Below are 26703 nucleotides of genomic sequence, written 5' to 3' on the forward strand. Positions count from 1 at the left end.
ATTAAATAACTTTTGTAATATAAAGGATAACATTAAATAGTTTTATGATAACTTTAACCTGTCTGTACAGTCTTGTTTTTCCCATTTAGTTTTTATATCGTAGTTTTTATATCGTATTGAAATTGCAAAAATTATTAATTGAGTATAAAAAGATTCAATTTCCACGGGAAATAGTTTAGACAAGTAATTTCATCGCTCAATTTTGTTGGATGAAGGATTCTTAATATATACAGGAGATACAACAACTCTGTGTTTGTTAACGAAACAACTCAACATACTTCTGATTATACTAATTTTCACTTCTCATAATATTTTCAAGTAAAGCAAACCTTTTGTTTCAAAAAAAAAAAAAAAAAAAAAAGAAATAAATGAGCGTGTTCTATCTATTTGAGAAATATTAAAATCATTGACAACTCTTTATGATATTTGATATAGGGTTTGTCATTGGACAGTATCGTACAATTTTATAGAATGCTCCACAAGTGCTTTGATCACTGGACGCTTAAAAAAGAATTATGATCATCAAGAAGTTAGAAAGCACTGCTAAAATGCTAACTCCACAATCTCCGTATAGAAAAATAGTTTAAGCCCTAACTTTTAGAGACAAGGTACTATTTTATTTCATTAATTTACTACCAATAAACTTTAAAACAAAACGTAGTAAACGTGACAAAATATACTATGTTCTACACTAGCTTTTGGAAAAATGATCAAGGTAAAAATTAAGTGTCGAATACATTTCTAGTTATTTTCTATTTTTTAATAAATAGAATATAAAACATTTTATTAAAGTGTCTAAGTAGATTTGGTTCGAGTTTTTGATTCACATTTAAATGTTTTTATGCATAGTACAAAAAATAAATTTTTGAACTGTGTTGATTATGATTAGTAATGTTTTAAACAAGACTAGACAAATAACAATCTACATTGAGAATTTTAGAAACCTAGCCTTAGTAATTCAAAATGGTGTAATTATAAATAAAAAAACAGATGAAATATTAGATACGACTATATGAATACTTATTATGGTTTACATTTTTTACATTGAATATATTGACATGAGTATAAAATGTTGGAATTTACAAGTATATTTTAAAGGTCAAATCAGTTTTGTGAGGCTAATCCCTTCTACCATACAACAGGTACTAACACTGTCTAACACTTCATAATGGTGAATACCCCACAAAAAGATTAACCAAATTCCACAAAATTAATCAATTTTTAATGTGTCATTATCTCTTTTAATAACCAATGGGGCCTAATCTACCTGACTAATTATCAACCATACTCCTTTTTTTGGTTAAAATAACAAAAAGAATCATCTTTTTATCAATTATCAATCTCCTCTTCTCTCCAAACTCCAGAAAATAAAGCCATCACTATTATATTTTGTGTAAACTAATCAACACACCTTCTTATCATATCTTCTTCCTTCATTATATTATTTCTTCCTTCTATTCTATTATCCGTACACTTCGTTAGCATTTCTCTTCTTTCTCTAGTGCAACTCCTTATCTTTGTTTATTTTAACCCTATCTTCGTATTTCTCTTCCATCTAATTTGTATAGTTCTACGATCCCGATTCCTTGTTTGAAGTTTCGAGTATCTATCGCTTGTTACCTGCTACGAATGGCGGGATCTTCTCAAAGGATCATACGAAATATTTAGGGTTTTATTAGAAAAAAAATAATTTAAGCCTAATTTTTTATTTTTTAAAATGGAAGATTATAGTCATGAATTGAGTGAGAATAGTGGAGCTCGGAATTTTACATATGTAACATCATCAATTTTGGGACCGAACAATTCTTCTTCAACTTCACCCTCGTCGTCATACGTTGGGAGAACAACCACGACATCATTATTTCATCCTCAATCTTGTTTTCAGCAACAACAGCCTCCGGTTGTGAAGACGGAGGCTGGTACAAATAATCATCATCAACAACACCACCATCACCCTCAGCAACATTTTTCTAGATTTCATTACCCTTTACTTACGAGTTGTGGCCGAGGTGTCGAGGATTCGACACCGCCTTCGCTTCATCCTCATATGCAGCAGCACCACCACCAAGATCAAGACGATGTAGGTGGTGGTGAGCAAAATAATCATGTGAATACCACAAGTAGTTGTGGTAGTCATGAAGTTGATGCTATTAAAGCTAAGATCATTTCTCATCCTCAATATTCGAGCCTCTTGGAAGCTTACCTTGCTTGCCAAAAGGTATCCTCTCACCCTCTTATACTTTGCTAAATTAATTTTTTTGTTGGCATGAATTTTAGTGAGATCTCATTGGTTTGACAACACATATAGAACACCATTTTTGTTATTTTTTTCTTTTATAATTTTAGGTAAACCAACCGATGACCACTATCTGAATCCTCTTCTGATTAATTCTTGATTTGAGCCAAATTAAGACCAAAATGATTGGACAACTCTCTTATCAGTTGATCCAAATATGTATTGGACAGAGTAAAATAAAAACTCTATATGGACTTATATAGTGTTTTGATGTATGGTAGGTGGGAGCGCCGCCGGAGGTGGCTGCACGGCTAGCAGCGGCGCAGCAAGAGTTTGAAGCAAGGCAAAGGGCTTCCTTCTCAACTTGTAGGGACCCCTCTAAGGATCCGGAATTGGACCAATTTATGGTGAATCACCTTAATCTAATCTCTAATTTATTTTTGTACAAACTTTATCTTACTCTTCTTAATAAAATATGTGAAATTGATTTTGGCACTCCTATTAATACCGAAACCCATGTTTAAGTTACAACAGTACTTATAAACTTGTAAGATTTTACTGTATTAATTAATTATTTAATTGTTGACAATAATAATTATTTTTGGGCAGGAAGCATATTATGATATGCTAGTAAAGTATAGGGAGGAATTAACAAGGCCAGTCCAAGAAGCTATGGATTTTATGAGGAGGATCGAAGCTCAGCTCAATGTCCTTGGCAATGGTCGTGTCAGTGTCTTTTCTACAGGTACAGTTTGAACAGTTACGCAGCCTACTTTCATTGATTAATGCATTATTAATAATTAGACCTGTTAAACGAGTCGGTTTAGTCTGGTTCAAGTTCGAGAATGTCGGGTTTGGATCCTACTTAAACGAAATAAAGGTAAAACAACAAAAATCATCAGATAATACAAAGATTAGTTTCCAGTTAAACCTGGCAACCATCCAGATTTTGAGTGTACGGCTTTCTCACCTCATATTCTATGGCTGCAGCTTTCTCGTCGTGATGATATATACATACGAGCATTAAATATATTTTCTAAAATAATACAGAGTATTTCGTACACAAATTTGAAAATTTATGACAAAATTAAGAGTTCATCAATGTTATTAGTGCGTAATGCTTAATACTTCATATTTTTTAGCTTTCTTTAATCTTTTTAAATGCGGCCTATATAATTATTGGGTAAGGTTAACCCTAACCTATAATCACTCAATTCACGAGTTGAATAGAGGAAGCATCCATTCTAAGTTATAACGGTTTGTGAATAATTAAATTATTCTTTGCTTGTTTTATCTTCTTCTTGCCTTTCTGTATTCTTCTTCTTTTTGTTTTGGCATCGACTGTTCTAGATATTCAAGCCAATCCTTAAGACTGTTTCCGTGGTAAGTGTCGAGCTGAAATAAGTAACTAAGTCATTATGAATGTCATTTAGCTTAGTTGATATGAGTAAGATTCTATCGGGAGATGATAGGTACTCTTGTATGATAGTATCAAAATTTTGCCTAAGTTATTGCATTTTGTGGCTTTATTATACAAATCATAAACATGTTTTATATTAATCTATAAAAAATGTTATACTAGCATGCATATAAAGTGTGTTTAACTTGTGAAAATTTCCTTTTGTTTTCTTTGTTTTTTTCACTTTACAAGATGACCCCGTAGGCCTTTAGTGATAGGTTGCCTAAACCACGAAAAGAGATCAAGCGCCTTGTATAATCTTCACATATTTATGATATGCTATGTTGGACGTTTACTTTTTTAAAAAATTTGGTAACATATAGTCATATCAGAGTGAATTAAAATAAGTTTCAAATTATTTTGAGTAAACAAGTTAAGATCAATTTCAATCCACAATTTTATTAAGCAATAAATTAAAATAAGTTTCAAACTACGTATAAATTAAAAAAAATTCAATTAAGTTTGAATAACACACTCTACATTAAATAGATATGTGAAGGATTGGTCCATATATATATATATATATATATATATATATATATATATATATATATATATATATATATATATATATAAAGATATGTGATCCATACGAGTTTCTCATAATAATAGGTTGTGTTCTTGTTCAATTTGGTTTGAATTACGAAAACTAATTTGAAATTCTCTAATATTATCTGAACTTGTATAAACAAAACAATAAGACATAGTATTATTAGATATATTCTAATGCTTTGCACTATTCCTATCTAATATTGGCCATAAAATTCTTATGATTGATTATCTCTCCTGCATTCTAAAATATTCCTAATAAAAGTCCACAATAGTTTGGTAATTGGAAAATTTTCGACTTAATGAAATACTTTTAGCTTTTAGACATTTTGAGGCCAAATCTTTTCAAAAAGGTCGGAGAAATGAACACGTACATTTGGTGGCACAAATTTTCTTCTCTATCTCTCCTTTATTTTCGATTAGATGTTTATGGTTTTTTGATGTTTTACTTGAGAAGATTATTCTCACTCCAATTGTATTGGCTAAACATTTGATGATTTAATTCAGATAGATATCCATTTTGCTTTAGTTTCACACATCTCATGCAAACTCCAAAAGTTTTGTTTTCTACTTTATTTCCTTTATTAAATTACCAACAACATTTTCCTCTTTGTATTTTATCTTTGCCAATAATGTCCTCCACATAAACTGTTTTAGAGATACGGAGTAAAAGTTAACCTATTTGATCAATAAAAGTACTCCTGTTTACAAGATACTCTTATCTGTTTTCATACTCACTTGTTTTCTATTGTTCCTCAATTCCTATTTTGATTCTGTATATTTGTCACTATCCATTTTTTTTTACTATTTATTATGTATCTATATGTATGATTAAAATTTATATATATTTTCCATAATGTTTGTTTGGTTTAATATATAGAGTAGATGTTTTTTCATAGTTTTATTTCCTCTTTCTAAATAAGCGTTACATATGCATAACAGACATGTTAACATACTACTTTAAACATAATTATTATTTAAATACGTATTGAAAATTATAAAAATTAAAGTTGGTATTTAAAAAATTCACATTGACATGATAAATCACTCAATTATATATATATATATATATATATATATATATATATATATATATATATATATATATATATATATATATATATATATATATATATATATATATATACTACATTCGGTCTAAATTACTCGCAGCTTTGAGGTATTATTTGTGAGATATAAAATATTCCAAAGTTGCGAGTAATTTGGACCGGAGGTAGTATTTTTTTAAAACTAACTATATATCGTATGAATTGATGGTCAACATCATAAATTTTGATCTTGAAAATGATAAAATGATTTATGGCTTCATTTTTAGTACGGGGTAATTTATTTATATGTTCTTATTTTAAAACCAAAACGTAGCTCTTTGTTTAACACAAATACAGATATTACGGAGTATGTGGTAGTTAGAGTCAAACTGATTATTTTTATTTTGTGATCAAAATTTTCTACAGCCTTTTCGAGTATATTTGTAGATTATTAATCTAATTTGATTTGTAAGCTATGAAGTACGGAGGTAACGAAGTTATCTTTTGTATAGGGAAAGAGAATTTTTGTTGGTCATATGTGGACGTAGCTAAGGATCTGTTCTCATTGTCTATACTGAAATGAACTGAACTGAATATTTTATAAGAGAAGGAAATTAGGAGCGGAGCGGAGCTGAGCTGAACTGAACTGATCTGAAAATAAACGTATGAACGTTGATAACTCTGCCAAATATAAACTGGTATTTATGTGTTTTTTGCAATCTATCAGACTCCAAATTGCCCTGAGCCCCTAACTTGACATATTATTCTAAAGTCAATCAGTTAGTAAAATTATTACTATGAGGTAAAATGAAAATTAGAAACAAACACTTTTTTTAATACTGTAGTTTATCTGTACTCCGTAATTCTTTACTTTTTCTTTGATAATGAATTACGGAGTACGGAGTAATAATTTGGCCCCCCCAAAAAAATGTTTTTGCAGTTTATAAGAGTATCTAATACGAGTATTCAATACGCGGGGATAAAGCTTCTGCGTTTTGTTGTATGGGCGTCAAAACTTAATTATTAAAGTACATCATGATAACCATCTTTCTCATATTTTTTACGAGTAGATTAATAAAGATGAATTAACAGCAAGTGTATAATTTAAAGCAGTAATAATTAAGAAGAAATTCACAGGTTTTCATTTTCTTTTAAACTCTATAATAATTTAAATTTAATTGTTAGAAAAAATAATTTCATTAGAGTAATACTCAAATCCAACAGAAGACTTATAATCCCTTTGTCTCAGAATACAAGACACAATCAACATTGCACATATTTTAATAGACTAGTTTGATTTTATTTTTATATAATTAAATATTAACAAAATTTATTTTATAAATTATATTATACAACTTTAACTACATATTTAACATGTTTTATGATAAAATATGTGTTTACTTTGTTAATTACAAATTATGATTTAAACTAATACATAAATAGTGAAAAAAGTTCAACTTCTTATATATTATGGGATGGAGGAAGTATTTTTTACGGAATAACCAAATTTCATTTAAGGTCCTTTTGCTACTTTTTTTCTATGCACTTTTACTATGTATAACAAATCACAAATTATTAAAGACGTGAGTAGCATAGGAAATACTTTTAAAACAAAGGGAGCACTCAGTAAAAAAAAATAATAATCCTAACTAGGCATGGAAATTGTCGGCATAATAGAAAAATAATTAAAGAATCTTGGGGAAATAAAATAAAAATGACGAGAATAGTAATTAGAAAAAAAAATTAATGAAATGAACTTAGGATGCTTATGCTATAATGGTCGAAACAATGAGTGGGATAGAGTTCTGTAGGTATAGCCTGTACGCTTTAATGGCACTACTACTCTTCTACCACTCTAACTTCCTGTCAATCCATCTTTCATTTTTATTTTTTTTTCATTAATTTAGACTACTCCCTCTCTAATTTTTATTGTGCATGTGTGGTGTGTCTATAACTCTATATATATGAGCCTTGTTTGTACTACTTCTCTGTGGTAAAAATTGTCTGTTTCCTAATGGAGAAATTCGAGACCACTGTCACTTCAACACTTTTTTTAGACAAGTGTATCACAGTTAGTACTATCTCTTTATTTATCTATTTATATATTTATTTGTTCATTAATTTGATTTAATATGGAGCGAAGAAAGTACTCCGTATTAGTTTAAAAGAAAGAAAAAATACTGAGTATAATACTTACAAAAATTTGAGAGAGGGTTATATACTCCGTACACCCAGATACGTGCACGGTACACCCAAGCGTATTTATTTCCTCATTAGACGATAAAATAAGCAATAATCTTCAAAATGAGCAAGCGATAGCCTTGGGTGCACCCTGCACCTAGTGTACATAACAATTTCTAAAAAAATTGATCGCATTTAAAAAATTTAACACTTAAAAAAAAGGGATGGAGGTATTATATGATTAGAGTAAAAGTCAAAACGATACATTTAGTAAAACAACAATGTAATTTTTAATCATTTTAAATATTTGCTAAAATACATTTACCATCTCTATTCCACTAATATTGCAGCATGTTGACCTATGCACTTTTCAACACAATTTTAATTGTTAATTAGTTATTGGCCTGAGCAGGTAATTATAAATTTGTTACTTTGATAAAAATTATTAAAAGTATACTTTAGCCATGTTTGTCAATGTGAGCTTAAGTAAACTATTTGTATAAGCTGGTTTGATTATAAGAATAATTTTTGCAATATTATATATTGGATAAATGATAAATCAAATCCTTATAATTTTAATGTCAATGTCTACCAGTAAATATTACACTATAACTACAATTTTATGAATTAATGCACAAGAATAAAAGAGTAATGATTAATTTTTTACAAATTATATTATTGTGCAATTACTAAGGAGTTATATTCCAAGATAAATTTAAATAACTATTCAAAAAAAAATTTAAATAAGATGGTTATATATATATATATATATTTGAAGAGTTTTTCAATCAAACTAAACAATTACTATATGAAGTTTAAACCAATGACGAGGTTTTTTAAGGAGACTAAGAGTCTGTTCTCTTTAGATTATTTTTGGTTCAGTTCAGTAAAGTTTTTAATTTCCTTCTCTCATAAAATATTCAATTCACTTTTGTTCAGTTTAGCTCCGATAAATTCAGTTCAGCTCAGTTCAGTTAATCAGAATGGACCTTAAACATTATTAAAATGTAATGATGGAAGAGTGATGACACATAGGAAGACACATAACACTCATGTAACACCAAAACATATTAAGGGAAGTGATAGAGTATATAACATATTCCTGGGCCTCAACCATCAGCTTAAGCTTTTGGTTGAGATGGTCCACTAACATGGTATCGGAGCCAACGTGACATAGAGGTCACGGGTTCGAATCTCATCCACCCTTCTTTAAAAGTGGAATTAATTTGCGCTGGGTATGCGAGGGCTTGTGCTGCATCCACATTTCAAGCCCAAAGAGACTTTGATGTGACGGGGAGGAAGAATGACATGTGACGATATCATGTTATCTCTTTGAGTTTTAATATATATATATATACTTCCTCCGTTTTAGTAACATTGCAACTAAAATTTTACACAATTCATTATGCTTGTTTGACCATATATCTATAATCAATCAATAATAATATTATTAAAACTCAAAGGGATAATATGTTAACGACATGTGTCACTCGTATGTCATCATCATGAGATTCTTAACATAGCGCCACATGGATAATAACATGTCAAAAGCATATAATTATTTGGACCACATTAAAACCACACACCCCTTAAAATTTCCATCTTTTATTACCATTATTGTCCACTTAGTGAACAATTATTTCACATTAATTCACCATGAATAAAATTTCCATTTTATCTATTGTATTTGTTGTTTATTCCACAACAGTGTCATTGTACTACTAAAAAAACATTCATTCAAAAAATTATACAAACTTAAGGTCATTTAAAAAAAATTGTAGTTAAATGAAATCCGAGGCAATTCTGGAGCCACAAACTAGTCAAGATTTATACATTAAGTAAAGCATATTCATGTTGAGTGTTGTTAGATTCGTTTCATATAATATTTTCACTGTATTAACTTGTAGAAAATAAAAGTATAGCTGACCTTAATCTGCTTCAATATACATGCATCAATTTTACATTTAGCAACCATCTACAATTTTAAGTTCTCTCTCTACTCTACCATGATCCCCACTCATTACATTTTATTGGTTTCGTTCTCCCTCTTTTATCATAAACCTCCCTTTAAAATAATTAATAATAATTTTTTTCTTAAATCACTTTTATAATATAGATTATTATTCAAAAGTTGCACTAAAATGAAAAACACTCTTACTGTTATAGTGTCTTTTGCAATTTTAATTAAATTAAATTACCACTTGTTACTAATTACTTTACCCCTTACACCACACTTTTTCTTACCTTTTTTCCATTACAATTTTCTTACATTCGGGTTGTATTAGTTACTTATTATTAATTATTATTATCCATTTTTTATTATTGATTATTATTATCTGATAGAGTATTTAGTTATTTGATTTATGATTTGATCATAATTTCCAATCTATGATCTATTGCCTCTATACATCATAATTAGTACTCTCTTCACATCTTTTGTTTATCCCATATAAAGCTATCTATTTAAAGAGAGAAAATTAAGTTTTATGAATAACCATTTATGAATGTATGATCTAGATTGATGCATCTTGTATGTTTTTAGGATATCAACTTCTTCTTCTTCTTTTTATTTTTTTTATTATTTTATTTTTTATTTAAATAAAGTGTAATTAAAGACATTTTTTAAAAAAAATTTATGCATTATAAAATCGTGCGAAAAGAAAATGTGAGAAATAAAATGAAACGAAGAAAAGAGTCAATGATTAATCATATAAGTATCAATATTAAGAGCCTGTTCTCATTGACTGAACTCAGCTCAGCTGAACTGAACTGAACTGAATTGAATATTTTATAAGAGAAGGAAATTAGGAGCTGAACTGAGCTGAGCTGAGCTAAACTGAACTGAATTGAACTTCAACGTAAGAGAACAGACCCTAAGTAGATAATAATTATCAATTGTACATTTATGGTAATGAATTAATGTTAAATAATATATAAATAATTATATGTAATCATTACGGAGTACTAAATTAATTAAACAGTAATACTGTCATTTTATCCGAGTTTTATTTTTCTACTAGTAATGGAAACTAAGGTAACCTCAAAAGGGGGCTATATTATTAAATATAATTAGATCGTAAAAAGTGGGATTGAAGATGATAAATAATACTCCTCCTATGAGTAAAAGATTGACATAAATGGAATGAAGTAAAATTTAATAGAAATTAGGAAAACGAATATAATAAATGAAAAGTGAGTAGAAATTAAGAAAAAAAAGAGAGTAAAAAATAAGCGATTGTATGTCCATAGAGAATAGATTGTGTTGCATAGTTATAGCCGAAGACTACCTGTTGATTTCACCAATCGAACATTAATATATTACATATCAAAATGATAACATGATGTTTACAAGCATAACGTGTATCATGCTCCTAAATAAAAGAACATTCTTGTAATATCAATGTACTTCGACAACTTTGTTAAATAATACTTCATATACGTGATATACCATATTCATAAGTAAATGAAGATCCTTCCTTTGCTCTTCTGTATATGACATTTTAGACATTTATATTATTCATAATCAATGTCAATCTTTGATCATAATTTGTGATTTTTAAATTGGGACAAATGTAGTAAAATGAGACATTATAACTAAAATGTTATAATTCTTACACATTGACAATTAAAGATATTATGATTTCCAAATAATATAATTAATATTGCATTATAACAATAACATGGATGTCATGTACTATATACTAAGCACTTATATCTTTTTTTTTTTTTTTTTTTTACCTCCCTACATGGACAATACAAAATCTTCCATCATTCGTCTCTTTCTCACACACACTCACTCGTTGTGGTAAATCATTTTATCTCCCTTTCCCTCTATTATGCATCATCCCCAGCTTCTTGGTACATTTCGTAACCTTTAAGCTTCTAACTAAAAACTTAACCTTGCTTCATTTAGTAATTGCATTACAATGTAATAGGGTGAATTGAACATGCCTCAAGTGAAATTAAGCAAAATATGTGGAGAATATGTAGTAAATTGTAATTCTATACTCCTACATTGTAATCCTATGTACCCTAAAAAAAACAAAAAAAAAAAAAAAAACAAATTGATTACTGTCACATGATTAAAAACCCTAATTCCAAAAATTACGGTTTATTTGGTTTAAAAAGGTATTTTCAAGGTTTTCGTTTTTTGTTTTTCGAAATCACAATATATATGTCGTAAAATGATTTAAAAACTAGTTTAGCTTATAAAAATTATGATATTTTTGACAACTAACAACCTTCAAAAATACCTTTTTCTTGTTTTTGGTTTTTGGTTGAATCAGGAAAATAAAACTAAAAACGATACCAAACAAGCCTTAAATATTCTGATTTTGAATATTGTGTACAAATTCAACTTATATAAACCCAACATTATATCGGATAAATTAATTTAAAATTAAAGAATTATACAAAGCTCTTGTTATGATCACCAAATCTTTTCTAATTGCGTGCTTAGATGAAGAATACTTAATTATGATCACTGACTACCTTCTCATTAGCGCTGCGGAAAACTATATACGAAGTAAGTTATAATACTCCAAACCCTAGAATCCACAATATACTAGGAAGATACAAATTGACTACAATATACAAGATAAAATATCCTGAAAGATAATCCCTAAACTTAGATATGATATTATATTAGTACCCCCTTCAAATTGGAGCATGTGGTGAAAAAATGCCCAACTTGAAAAGCAAGTAGTCGGACTATGACTTTCCGAGAGCCTTTTTAAAAATATCCGCAAGCTAAGACGAAGTCGAAACATGAGAAGGGGAAATTAAGCCTTCATTAATTGTATCACGAAAAAAGTGACAATCAACCTCAGCTTACTTTGTTCGTTCATGAAAATCTGTATTCCTTGCAATGTGTAGTGCACACTCAGTATCACAAAATAACTTGATCGCTTTTTGATGTTGCACACTCAAACTTAATAATAAAGCCTTAAGCCACTTCAATTCACAGTTTTTGAAGCCATAGACCTGTATTCGGCCTTTGCTAAAGACCTTGACACTAAATGTTGCTTCTTCGTTTTCCACGAGACATAGGTGACTTATCCAAAAATATGAGCCAATCGGACAAAATCTACGAGTGAGAGGACAAGCCGCCTAATCTGAGTCACACCAACCCTGCAAAGTGTCAGGTCTTGCACTCAACTGAATTTTCGGACTCGGAGTACCTTTCAAATAACGTACCACTCGCAAAGCTATATCCCAATTCTCCAATGTTGATTGAATGGTAGTAATTTTATGTTTTGGGTACATAAGCAAGGGTAAATGTAATTTTTAACAAAAAGAAAAATGAAATTTTTTAATTTGGGTCCGAGATGAAAAAGTGGATGTAAATTAATGGCATGTTCACATCTACTCAATTTCAGTTCAATTCAACTCCAATCAATTCAGTTCAGCTCCTAATTTTCCTCTCTCATAAAATATTCATTTCAACTCAGCTCCAATCAGTTCATCTCAGTTCAGTAAATGTGACAGACCCTAAGTGACAGTGTTACTTAATTCCCTTCCTTGTAGCTCTCTAAACATCAAAAAGAAAAAAGTGCCATTTAATTTATTAATTTAATTTGTTAAAAATTTTGTGTCATAATTTTTTTTAGAAAAATTTACTTATTGTGCATCACTAAATCTATGAAATTTCTTATTTTTACTGACTAAATCTATCAATAAGATTATTTGAAGATTGATTGAATTATATATATATACTTCCTCCGTTTTTTAATATTGCACCACTTACCTTTTAAGGAAGTTTCACATTTATTGCACCATATCCATTTTAGGAAAAGAAATTTATGTGTTCACATCATAAATACCTAATATACCCTTACTTTTCAACCCTTACTTTTCAACCCTTACTTTTATTTTGAGCATACAATCACATGGGCAACTTGATATTTCTACCTTTCTCTCTCATCCTTTTTTCCATTACTAAAAAATTTGTGTCAAACCCTTATGGTGCAATAATAAAAGAACGGAGGAAGTATATATATATGGGAAAGTAAAATGGGATGACTACTTTGATTTAAAAAAGAGAGATAGAAATAAGAGATTTATTTCACATAATTGTTTTCCATAATGTAGGATTGTAGTAAAAGGTAGTCAAAGAGGAGCGAAGTTGAGTGGAATTGAGAAAAACGATCTTGCTAACTAGCCTTCCTCGGCATTAGATAAGTAATTTATAGTCTAAAATAGTATTAATTTTAAAATGTATGTCAAAGTCTCATGTTGATCAGTGTGATTATATTTATTATATCTTTATATTTCTACTTTCAGTTCTCTTATTTGACGTCTCGTGGACGCTTATTAGGTTTTGCCTAGAAATTTAGATAAAAACGAAAAGTGTGAAAATTTATAAAAATGGAGGAAATTGACAGTTTAAGACAATAAATCGTACTCTTTGTTCACAAATAAACATCTAGCATTCTTTAATAATAGGATGTACATAAAAAATACAAGAAGAAACTAGAAAATTAACTTATCCTATGTGAAGTGGATTTCTTCATTTAGGGCTTGTTCTGTTTAACATAATTTTAGTTCAATTCAATTCAGCTCCAATTAGTTCTGTTTAATTCAGTTTTTAATTTTCTTCTCACATAAACAATTTATTTCAGCTCCATTTAGTTCAGTTCAGCTTCAATCAGTTCAACTAAGCTCAATTCAGCAAATCAGAACAAGCCCTTAGGGCATGTTCTTATACGTTGAAATTCAATTCAGTTCAGCTCAGTTCAGTTCAGCTCCTAATTTCCTTCTCTTATAAAATATTCATTTCAGTTCAGTTCAACTGAGTTCAGTCAATGAGAACAGGCCTTTATTCTTTTTCTTTAGGAAATATACACTTTATTAATCCCAACTATTGCCGATTTACTTCTAACAATCCCAACTAAGGTTTATTTTTTAACAATCCTAACTATGCCCTTAGTTTTCCTCCAACAGTCCCAACCGGTCAACAAAAAGTCAACAACCTATTGTAACAGGTACCATGACACGTATCAACACGTGATTGGTCCAAATTTTTAATAAATTAAAAAAATAAAAATTAAAACAAAAAAATTAAAAAAAAAAAGCAAAAAAACCCCAAAATTCCCAACCACCTTCTCCACCGCAAAACCCTAGCTGATTGCCTAAAATCGCCGGCGGATTCTCAACGGCCACCACCCTTACCCACCGGACATCGCCGACCTAATCTCAACAACCCTAGATGGCCCAATCCCGATCGCCGAAACCACCTACCCAGCCATCCTGTTGGACTATCGTTGGACTTGTTGGTGGTTTTGGGAATCGGGGTGACTGGGAAGGTGGTTTCGAGGGCCGAGGATAGGTCACCTAGGGTAGTAAAGGTGAAATCGACTGGTTTCGGTGGTTAGTGGGGACGCGTGGCTATTTTTCGGCGAGTTTATGTGGGTTTTGCGGTGTGGGGTTAGGGTGTTGCGGTGGTTAGTAGAGAAGGTGGCTGGGTGGTTTTGGGGGTTGGGAGAACCTGTCGGCCATTTTCGGGGTGGGGGAAGGTGGCTGGGTGGTTTTGGGGGTTGGCTGGCCGGTTTCCCGGTTGGCTGGCGTTTGGTTGGCGGTTTCCGGTGGGCTGGGAGTGGCTGGAATGGGTTTTGTTTATTTTTTTATTTTTTATTTTTTAAACATTAGACCAATCATGTGCTAACATGTGGCATTTTAAAAAAAAATAATTTTTTTTTACCTTTTTAGTAGGTAACCGGTTTTTGGGAGTGTTGTAGGAAAACTAAGGGCATAGTTAGGATTGTTAAAAAATAAACCTTAGTTGGGCTTATTAGAAGTAAATCGGCAATAGTTGGGATTAATAAAGTGTATTTTTCCTTTTCTTTATACTCTCGCGTTCTCGCCTCATCTAACGTGTTGTGGATTGTGAAAATTTGTACAGGGGAATTGAAGTATGGCTAATATGATACATTAGATGAGATTTAATCAAAATGTTGAGTACCACACCAACTTTAGAGAATTCTAGGTTTCATGCAGATGTCTTTAAGTTTCTGCATTTCGGAATTAAAAACGGAAACGTTTACCCCAAACAGAGTTTTCATGCATTATAGGGAGAATTTACAATAGCTAGCATTGACAAACAATATAAGGGCCGTTTGTAGTTAGAAATTAACAAGAATCATTCATCCTTGTCATTAAACAAACCTGCACATCTGATGGTCATGTTCTAGGAAATTGTAGCCGCAGAGTTACTGGCAAGCTAGCTAAGCTTAGACCAGACATGACATTTGATTGACGAGTTCTTTTGGTTTTACTTATTTTATTATTCAATGAAATATTTTTTTATTTTGATTAAAGATATTTATTTATTCTGAAATTTGGTTTGTTTTCATGTTTGAAAGTTTTGGAATTAATTGGTCAATTCTGAGACGAAGTAACTGAGTGCCAGTGGTGTCATTTCCTGTCCGGCGAAGTGGGCAAATGCATGTTTTCCTCTGACATATGGGCCTTTGAACTGAGAGTTTTATACCACTTTGCTCTTAATTTTCTTGGACAACTAATTTTTTTGATTATGTGTTATTCTTGGTAAAATTCTATTTTTCAAATAAAATTAAGACAAATTTGTAAAAAAAAAAAAAACCTTTTAAATGCACCATTTTACAAAAAAAAAAAAACCTTTTAAAAATTTTTTTGTAAAAAAAAACCAGAAGTTAAGAAATTTTTGTTCAAAGAAACCTAGTAGTACTAATTCACTTCTAATTACACTCTAACTCTCACTTAACAATTTAATAATTAAATTAATTTTATAAATTAAAAAAAAAAAAAACCACCCCCACCAACCCAGCCACCCTCCTCCCTTTCCCCCTCCCCTGGCAGCAGCTCCCACCACAGGCGACCCAACTCCACCGCAACCCTCCCCCTTCCCTAAATCCCGACAACTCACCTACCCACCTCCTCCTCCGTTCTGCCATTGATAGATCTCGAATCTCCATCAATGTCGTCATCTTCATTAACATCACAACTCCATTATTCCCCTTGTCAATTATCCCCTTTCTCCTCCAATTGCCATTCTTCTCCCAATTCCTTTTCTTACCCTCTCAATCAATCCCCTTATCTTCCATTATCCATCTTCCTCTGATAATCTCCCTCACCTCTGCGTCGCCTCCAATGGCGGAGACGACAGCGTGCGTGCGATCCGTCGGCGGTAATGGCAGAGGAAGAGGAGTAAATTGGAACTCTAGTGAAAGCGGAACGAAGGAAGAGGTGAATAGGGAGTTGTCGGGGTTTATGAGGGGGGGGGGGGGGAGAGGTTTGCGATGGTGGGAGCTGCTGCCAGGGGAGGGGAGAGAGAGAGGAGGGTGGCTGGGTTGGTGGTTAGAGTGGTGGTTTTTTTTTTTTTTTTAATTTATAAATTAATTTAATTATTGAATAGTTAAGTGAGAGTTAGAAGTAATTAGAAGATATTAGAGGTTAATCAAATGAATTAGTGACACTAGGTTTCTTTGAACAAAAAAATCTTAACTTCGGTTTTTTTTTTTTTTTTTTTTTTTTTTTTTTTTTTTTTTTTTTTTTTTTTTTTTAAAAAAAAGAGCTTTTAAAACGTTTTTTCTTGCAAAAGGGTGCATTTAAAAGGTTTTTTTTTGACAAATTTGCCTAAATTTTACTGAAGATTATATTAGTAATAGTCTACAAGATGAGTTGGTTAAAAGCATTTTAGGTTTTTAGCATTTAATTTTTTTTAAGAATACTAGTTAAATTGGGGTAATTATTTGAAATGATGTTGATGATTATAAAATTATATACTCAGGACATAATAAAGTGTGTATATGAACAAGAAAAGATCACAAGAGATCTACATCAAACACTCATTTCATAGTAATTTTAAATTTAGTTTATGCGGTAGTAAATGTAACGATTTTATTTGTGTTTTTGCAAAGAAAGTCTCTTGTCAATGTCCATAGCAATGTTAGTTTTTATATGACATTGTGTAGGTCTGACACGAATAAGGGCCTCATATTTACTTATTTTCAGTTCAGTTCAGCTCAGCTCAGCTCCAATCAGTTCAATTCAGCTCTAATCAGTTCATTTCAGTTCAGCTGAGTTGTTAATTTTTTTGTTTTAGATGTTTTAGCATATTAAAACAACGACAATAATAATAATAATAATAATAATAATAATAATAATAATAATAATAGCAATAATAATAATAATAATAATAACAACAACAACAACAACAATAATAATAATAATAATAAATAATAATAATAATAAAAATAATAATAATAATTATTATTATTATTTTAAATTATATTCGTCGTTCAAAATGGTCACATGTTTTTTTATAGTTGAACTCATTGACAAAATAAGAGTACTACACAACAGTTACTAGCTTTCATAATCGGTTAGTTCACTACGTGAAAAAACGAATTTGGCACCGGTTCAAACCTGGCCTAAGGCACCGGTTTGAACCGGTGCCAATGTGAGGGGTGCCAAAAAGGGGTTTAAAAAGGCACCGGTTCAAACCAGTGCCAAAACTTAAAATTGGCACCGGTTAACCGGTGCCAAAAAGTACAAAAAAAATTTATTTAACAGTTTTTGGCACCGGTTAAAGTGCCAACATATTAATTTTTTTTTTACTTAAAAATTAAATCTGTATTAATATTAATATTAATATAATCAAATCTATTCATTATAATATTAATATATATATAATCAAAAAAAAATTACAGTACAATCAAATCTTAATAATAACCAAAAGTGCCAAAATATTAATATAATCAAATCTGTTCAAAATAAATTACAACAGCTAAATCAAAATAAAAAAATTACAACATATAAAAAAAAATTACAATATATAAAAAAAAAATAAAGAAAATCAGTTGATTCTTCGATTTAAGATCAATATACTTGCATGTTGATTCTTCAATTTAAGAACTAAATCCATATGCCTGCACCAATTAAAACAACCAAAATGAATCGATTAACATGAATCAATTCAAAAACCCAGTAAATTGAAAAAAAAAAGAAAATCGAAAAAAAGAAAAGAATAACCCAGAAAATGAAAATGAAAATCGGTTCAAAAAAGAAAATGAAAATGAAAATCAGTTCAAAAAAGAAAATGAATCGGAAAAAATAAAAAAATAAAAACCCAGAAAATCGAAAACAAAAAAAAATCAGTTCAAAAATCCAAAAAAAAACCCAAAAAAAAGGAAAAAAAAAGAAAAAAAAAAGAAAATCAGTTCAAAAACCCAGAACATCAATTACAACCCAGAAAATAAAACCCAGAACATCAATTCAAACCCAGAAAATAAAAAAAACATCGAATTAAAATCAAGAAATTAAGGGAGAGCAGAGGAGAGATAGAGAAGGTGTTGCATGTTGTTGTTGTTGCGGTGTTGTTGTTGCATGTTGTTGTTGTTGCGGTGGTGTTGTTGTTGTTGAGGTGGTGTTCGAAGAGAAAGAGAAGAGATTAAGGGGGAGCAGAGGAGAGATAGAGAGGGTGTTGTTGCGGTGGTGTTCGAAGAGAAAGAGAAGAGTTTAAGGGAGAGCAGAGGAGAGATAGAGAAGGGAGAGCAGAGGAGAGATAGAGAAGAGAGAGCAGAGGCGGAGTGAGAGGAGAGATAAGGAGATCAGTGTTTTAGGGTTATAAAATGAGAGGAGGCGGCCGGTTTTTTTTTTTTTTTAAATAATTTAAGGTCTGGTTCACAAAGGCACCGGTTCAAACCGGTGGCCTTTATGATTTTGGCACCGGTTTGCAGTGAACCGGTGCCTTTTACTCTGGTTTAGCTTCCCACCAATTTTATAGGCCATTTTTGGCACCGGTTTGGACTGAACCGGTGCCAATTAGGGGGTGCCTTTTTGATATTTTCTACTAGTGGTTGTTCGTCTTCTTCTTCTTCTTCTTCATTAAGTTGCTCCAATACCTCGGCATTCCTCTGAATTGACTCCCATATCTGATCAGTTATTTGGTTTCGTACAATATCCATAGCTGCTTTTCTGTTATCATCGTACATAGTATGATCTTATGTTGGTCCCATGACTTCAACTTGGTGCGTGAATGGAATCCCTAGTTCATGTAAACGAACAAAATTGTGTAGAGTACAACAAGCAACGATTATTTGCAACTGATAGCAAAAGTCCATTTGCGGCATCGAAATAGGTTGTAGAACCTTCCACCTATTTTTCAGAATCGCAAAATATTTAAGAATACTTTTTATTTTTATATATATATTTAAAATATAATACACAAAAATTTAATAATTTAAAATATAATAATTTAAAATACAGAATTATTTTTAAAACACTTTTATATTTTTCACAATCCACTATATATATTATCATTAATTTCCATAAACATTTTCATATATTTTTATGCATTTTAATTTTTCAATTCAGTTCAGTTCAGTTCAGCTCCAATCAGTTCATCTCAGCTCAGCTCAGCTCAGTTCAGTAAATATGAACAAGCCCTAACTCATTTGATAGAAAGAGAACAATAACAGTTTAATATCGTTTACTAAACCATAAGTTATAGACCCAAACATAATTAAATTGTGTTAGTTAATTATGGGGATGAAAATTCGAGAACCTGTTATGTATACACGGAACATTTGCACATTTTATCTACAAATGAACAATAATTATTTGCTCATTTCTTGATTAAATAAGCAAATGACCCAAATTCTATAAAAATTCCCTTAGAAAGTTTCATTAATTAATTTACATACGTGGTCCTAGTCTCCTAGCTAGCTAGATACTCCCTCTGTCCCTAATTGTTTGCCCCAAACTATAAATGTACTTTATTAAGGCTTTGGGCAAAAATTGGTGCACATGGGTTGACACAAATATCAATGAGGAGAGAGATAGAGAGAGTGCAAGTGGGAAAACATGCCAAAAGTAGTATGGGGCAATCTTTTGGGGACACCTTAAAAAGGAAAGTGGAGCAAACAATTAGGGACAGAGGGAGTAACTAAGTTCCTAAATTTTGTGATAAATGAAACTTGGGCTTGTTCTGTTCATCTTAATTTCAGTTCAGTTCAGCTCTAATAAATTCAGTTCAGTTTCTAATTTTCTTCTGTTATAAACAATTTATTTCAATATTATTCTGATCCAGTTAAATTCTTTTCAGTTCTTAGAAATTTTTATTTTCCATTAATTTGTCAACCAAATACCATAGGAAATAAATTTTATATCCTAGAAGTTTCAACTTTCTATATTTTTTTTGGCCTATCAAATGACACTGTAGTGTTTTGTGGGCTATGATTTCTTGTGTATGGGCCTATTTTGTAATTTTATTACCTCCAAAGTAAATAGAAATCCCCTTTCTTCTATCCACAAACGTAGTTAACTTATCATGAGTGAGCCACATAAAATATATAAATTTGTTTGTTGATTTTGTTAATATTTTTCAAGTTTGCTAAATTGTAACACCATGGATTGGAACCCTGATATTCATTTGCAAAAAAAATACTCCCTCCGTCCCTAAATTACATTCCTCTTTCTCTCTATTATGTGAGGAATAAATGCTAAAAAGAGGAATGTAATTTAGGGACGGAGGGAGTACTAGTTTGGATGTTAAAATTGTGTATATTGTTTTTTGGAGCAAACACGAGAAAAGTAAATTTATTCATAAAGGTAACATAAATCTGGGAAAAGTGGTGTATTGAGTGTTTTAGTGTGTCAAGCGTCTAAAGCATGTAAAAATAGGCTCGACATATACTTTTGAATAGCTGATTCCAAAGTAGTACATTAAACATTTTTGATGGTATATAAAAAAATAATCCATGCTGGTAAAATTCCAATGGCGCTAAGAAGGATATGAACTATATAGATTTGCTTGAGAATGAGACATTTGATTGTTAGGGATGAAGGTGGAAGATTTTTATGGATGATTATACAGAATAATTAGTTTTAGTTCATGTGGCCGACCCCAATTATGACATTAAGGCTTTGATTGATTGGTAAACTTGATAATTATATGGACTTATTTAGTTGTTTCTAGGCATTCTTGAAACTTTAGAAGGTAATTATTAAGCACATTATGTTACATTATCATTAATCAAAAAACTTGTGTGCTGATTAAGCATGAGACCTATATTACATACCGATTCTATATTTGGCTGTTTTACATACTGGTTTTTCCTAAACACAATCCTTCAGAATATGGTAAAATGGTGCTCAGTATCATGTAATATTTGTGTCAATTTTTTACATACTGGTTTTCCTTAACACAATCCATGTAATATTTGTGTGAATTTTCTTACATACTGGTGTTCCGACTTCTTACAATCTTACTTGCATGTATGGAGCAGATGATAAATCTGAAGGGGTTGGTTCATCAGAAGAGGATCAAGAAAACAGCGGAGGTGAAACAGAACTTCCAGAGATAGATCCTCGTGCTGAAGACCGAGAATTGAAAAATCATCTTCTGAAGAAATACAGCGGCTACTTAAGTAGTCTCAAGCAGGAGCTCTCTAAGAAAAAGAAGAAAGGGAAGCTCCCCAAAGAGGCCCGTCAAAAGCTGCTAAGTTGGTGGGAATTGCACTACAAATGGCCTTATCCTTCTGTAAGTTTTCGATTTCCTTAATTTCTTTTAGGTTGTTTATTCCATATGCATTGTACAATTAAAGATATTATTAGTCAAAGATTCGTGTTGACATATGTGTCTACTCAGACTATAATAATTAGGTGTCTGAGGGGCCATCTACATATTACGCAAAGAGTACAACCTTTCTCTAGTCTCAAGTCCATCAAACATACTTGAGAAGTATGCATGATAGCAAAATAGGGTAGATTATACCTACTCCAACCCCTTGATGCCGATTTACCATCACTTGATTTCAAGCATGCCATTCATTACAAGGGTCCATATAGTATATGCCATTGTTGTTTGATGATCTTGCTATTGATTATTAAACTACCTTTTTCCCTTCCATCAATTTCTTGATGCTACTTAATTCTATTCCAGCTGTTAGTTACATCCTATAAGAAGTAACATGGTTTATGGGATTGTAACACCATATATGCACCAATCATTATTTTGGATAACGGACCCATTTCAGCCATAAATTATCAGCTTGGCAATTCACTTGCTAGGCATACTTTCCGATGACAGCTTTGTTCCAGAGCTCACAACCTTAATTGCCATTACAAACTAGGTCCCAGGCCACTGCCCACACGTAAATCTAGTTCACAAGCCGTAAGCAAGTTTGAGCCAAATAGGTCTATTAATGGCCACCCAAAACAATATCAACCAAGAATTGTACTTTTAGAAACCAATGTATATTTCATTCAAGTCGAGCGAGTCAATCAAAATAATCACAAATCATGTTATGTTGCATTATAATCCTTCTATTAGCAAAGGAACCTTTAATGTAAAAAATATCGTATTTTGTACGTGTGACTAAACTTTGTACTAAACAATCGATTCATGGTATGCTATAATGTTATGAATGACCATCTTAATCGGTACATGTGGTAAAAATCATGTTCAACCCAAATACAGTTATTATAAAATTACATCTAGCATTGAATTAAAATATCTAGACAAGAAGAAAGAAAGGAGGTCAAGCTTGCAAAGCATGTCTGTAACGTACTAACCATTTTGTAGGGTTTGATTCGTGCATAGTAATGTCTATGGTAATGAAACTTTATCCCCAAGCATATGTTGCAAATATTGATTGTTGTTAATGTAACAAAACCAGGAACCGGAGAAGGTGGCGTTGGCTGAAGCCACAGGATTAGACCAAAAACAGATCAACAACTGGTTCATAAACCAGAGGAAACGACACTGGAAACCATCTGAAGACATGCAGTTCATGGTCATGGACGGCATTCATCCTCACAATCCTGCACTTTACATGGATGGTCACTACATGGGCGATGGCCCTTATCGATTTGGAACATGACAAGTCTCACACCTTTGGCCTTATCTTGCCTTGTCACTCGAAAGCTCCTACGTCCAATGTAAAGGTTTCGTTCATGCTAGTATAAGTTTGTACGGATGGAATGAACACGATTCGATTACCCTAGCAACTGTTGGCATAATTTTGTTTTACTTTGCGCTTGCTATGAACTGCTTCTGTTAGCTCATAGCATGTATGTATGGTTATGGAATGTGTAGTAATTAAATTGGTGTATTATCATATTGTGTGTATTCAAGTGTATAAGAAATTAGTTATGTGGCAATTATAAGAACTTGACATGTTATTTTTGCTAATAATCATATGACATTATGTAATGATGTAATTCAAATTAAACACCTCAAAGATTCATACGTTTGATGATCTAAATAATCTGCGTTTTAATTTTCTTGCAAGTGTGATGCTAAAGGTCATAAATATATACAAAGTTCTCGATCTTATTTGGTTCTTATTCTTTGAATAACATACTGTTATACTTGAGTACTTGACCCATCACTTGGTTTTTTTTTTCTCCTTGAAAATCTAAGATTTTCTGCAACAATAGACTAATAAATGGAATAACTAAAGAAATCAATTGTGAATTATAGAAATAATATAGATGTGCAACCTGATAAATTTCGAAACAATAATTGTTTATGCCTACTCCCTCCTCTAGGCAAAAATGCCTACACCCCTCCCCCAAATTACTATAATATCCCTCATAGACAATAACCATATACTTTGTGGTAAAGAGTAGTTGCCAATGCCTACCCCGATACAAAAATATAAAGCCAAAAACATAAAAATAAAATCATCATTTTCTCTTTCTTCATCCACCATTTTCTCTCTCCATATTTGCTTTAAAATTGCTCAATCATGAAGAAAAATCTGTAAATGTGTTACGATATCTATCTACAACAATGAGTGATATACGAGATGGAATTGCACTAGCTAAAGAAAAATATCCAACAAAATAAAAAGTCATAAGTCTATTTGCTTATTTTTTACGATCGAAATTGAGTATAATAATTAAGAAAAATGTGTGATATAAGAGATGAAATTGAGCTAGAATCTGCAAAACAACAACGAAAAATGACGAAAATGATGATTCTGGAGGCATGTAAGTATTATTTACTTCATTTGAAAGCGTTTTTTGATTAGTCATTTACATTATGGAGTTATGTAATTGTTAATTGATTTTTTTTAAGTGTGTATAAACAGAGATGACGATTATATTCTTATTCAATCAAGAGTGGATACAATACAAAAACAGCGCTAAGCTAATTAAATCTCATGTAGTTGATCCTCAACTTTTAGAAGCTATAATTATATCAAGTGGTCGGTCCTGTTGAAAACGACATGTCTGTAATTGCAAAGTATAATGATCATTTATAATAGAATATATGTTCATTTTTACATGACCTTATTCTTAACTGCCATGTTGAAAACCTATTAAAACACTTGAAAATTGCTTAGAACACTTGGATGACATTGAACATATCCTGGCAAACTCAAAGAAACTTGAAAATTTCTTAGAGCACTTGAAGGAACGAGATTTTTCTTGGATCACTTGGAGGAAGTTTATTATTTGTTGCAATAATTAGAACACCTTGAACATTTTTTTTTTTTCAAATGTTCATTAATATAATACAAAATGATCAAATATAAAACATTGACAAACTTGTTCAATATTTATCATCATAAATGATCATTTATCATTACGTATTTGATCATAATTATTAAAATGAATAAGTTAACATTATTAATGAACATGTAGCATTATAAAATTGTTCATTTATCATTATCATTTTGCTTTATGAATATTCATTTAGCATGAATAAAACAGAACATTTATCGGTTAAAAATTTTCACTTAAAAGTAATAAAATTAAACTAAAAGCATTATGAATGATCATTTAACATTATAAATTGATCACAACACAACTATAAAAATAAATGATTGTTTTGCATTTTTATTATATTTTTTTTGAAAAACTTGATCGATCTTTTATTGAACAGGATAATCAAGTAAGGATGTTGAAGACAACATATATATTGTGCTCAAATTATAACTTTCATCGAAAACACACAAGTATATGATTAGAGATGCAACAAGGAGGATATATATATATATATATATATATATATATATATATATATATATATATATATATATATATATATATATATATATATAGACTTTATAGACTTTATAGACTTTATTACTATGTATATTAAATATTACAAATAATGTTCATTTAGCAAGACATATATGTACATTTGGTTCAATTTCATGTTTATGGAACAATTACATGGTATAGCTGTATAGAAATGCGTTATCACTGTAATTAAATTAAATTTATTTTATATTGAAAATTATTTGCTAACAACGTTTTATTTAAATAAATAGAAATGTAAGACGTATGGATGACATACATCTGACTATGAAACTTACACATAACTCATGAAATGAACATTTTGTTATACAAAAATGAACAACTGCTGTAACACAGATAAACAAAAATGAACATTGAATGATGCAATATTTCTTATAATAAAAATGTTTTGAATGCATTAATCCTTATAAATAAATTTGCTCTCATTGTTATTTACAGAAAATTCTTAAAATTCAATTCAAAATATATATTAATTTGAACAAAAAACCCCTTGTATAAAAATGAACATTTTATGATAAACAAATGAACATTTACTAATACATAAATGAACATTTTATAAAAATTTGCAGAAAATTCGTAAATGAAATGGGGCGGCGGCAGAACACGCACGGAGGGTGGGGGTGCAAGCAGTGTTCCCTGTCGTGGGGTGTAGGTAAAAATTCCTAATGCGTACGACCCTTTCTAGGCAATGTTGTCTACTCCCCCCTCCCAAAATTACCATACTAGCCCTTAACCCCACTAACCGCATCAGTTAGGACAGTTACCACAATAACTTCCAGATGCAATACTTCTTATAATAAAAATGATATGAACGCATTAATATTTATAAATAATTTGCTCTCATTTTTAATTAAAAAAAATTCTCAAAATTTAATTCAAAAAATATATTAATTTGATGAACAAAAAGTCCGTGTTATAAAAGTGAACATCTAATGATACATAAATGAACATTTCCCAATATAAAAATGAACATGTTATAAAAATTTACAGAAAATTCATAAATGAAAAGGGGCAGGAGCGGGGCACGAGCAGACAATGGTGGGGGGTGTAGGCAGTGTTCCCTGTCGTGGGGTGTAGGTTTTGTATCGAAACAATATGAAATGGGCCTGGGCAACCCGAACAAGGAGGAGGAGAGTTTGGTCCATAAACAAGGCTTTAGAGCTTCCATACTAAAACCAATTGACAATAGTAGGAGT

General features: G+C 30.8%; 1 protein-coding gene across 1 annotated transcript; it reads left to right on the plus strand.

The window, feature by feature from the left end:
- The first annotated feature begins 1717 nt into the window (after window positions 1-1717).
- Window positions 1718-23747, plus strand: LOC110732054 (homeotic protein knotted-1-like). The gene is made up of 5 exons (XM_021911967.1): window positions 1718-2218; window positions 2518-2643; window positions 2846-2981; window positions 21742-21995; window positions 23134-23747. The coding sequence occupies exons 1-5, from the start codon at window positions 1718-1720 to the stop codon at window positions 23335-23337; spliced, it is 1221 nt and encodes a 406-aa protein (XP_021767659.1). The 3' UTR covers window positions 23338-23747.
- The last annotated feature ends 2956 nt before the right edge of the window (window positions 23748-26703 follow it).

This window comes from Chenopodium quinoa, unplaced genomic scaffold (genome assembly GCF_001683475.1).
Source record: "Chenopodium quinoa cultivar QQ74 unplaced genomic scaffold, ASM168347v1, whole genome shotgun sequence".
Taxonomy (NCBI): Eukaryota; Viridiplantae; Streptophyta; class Magnoliopsida; order Caryophyllales; family Amaranthaceae; genus Chenopodium; species Chenopodium quinoa.

Coding starts and splice junctions, on each gene's coding strand:
- LOC110732054 (XM_021911967.1), top strand. CDS start 1,718: ATGGAAGATTATAGTCATGAATTGAGTGAGAATAGTGGAGCTCGGAAT. Junction 2,219..2,517: donor CTTACCTTGCTTGCCAAAAG/GTATCCTCTCAC, acceptor GATGTATGGTAG/GTGGGAGCGCCGCCGGAGGT. Junction 2,644..2,845: donor CGGAATTGGACCAATTTATG/GTGAATCACCTT, acceptor ATTTTTGGGCAG/GAAGCATATTATGATATGCT.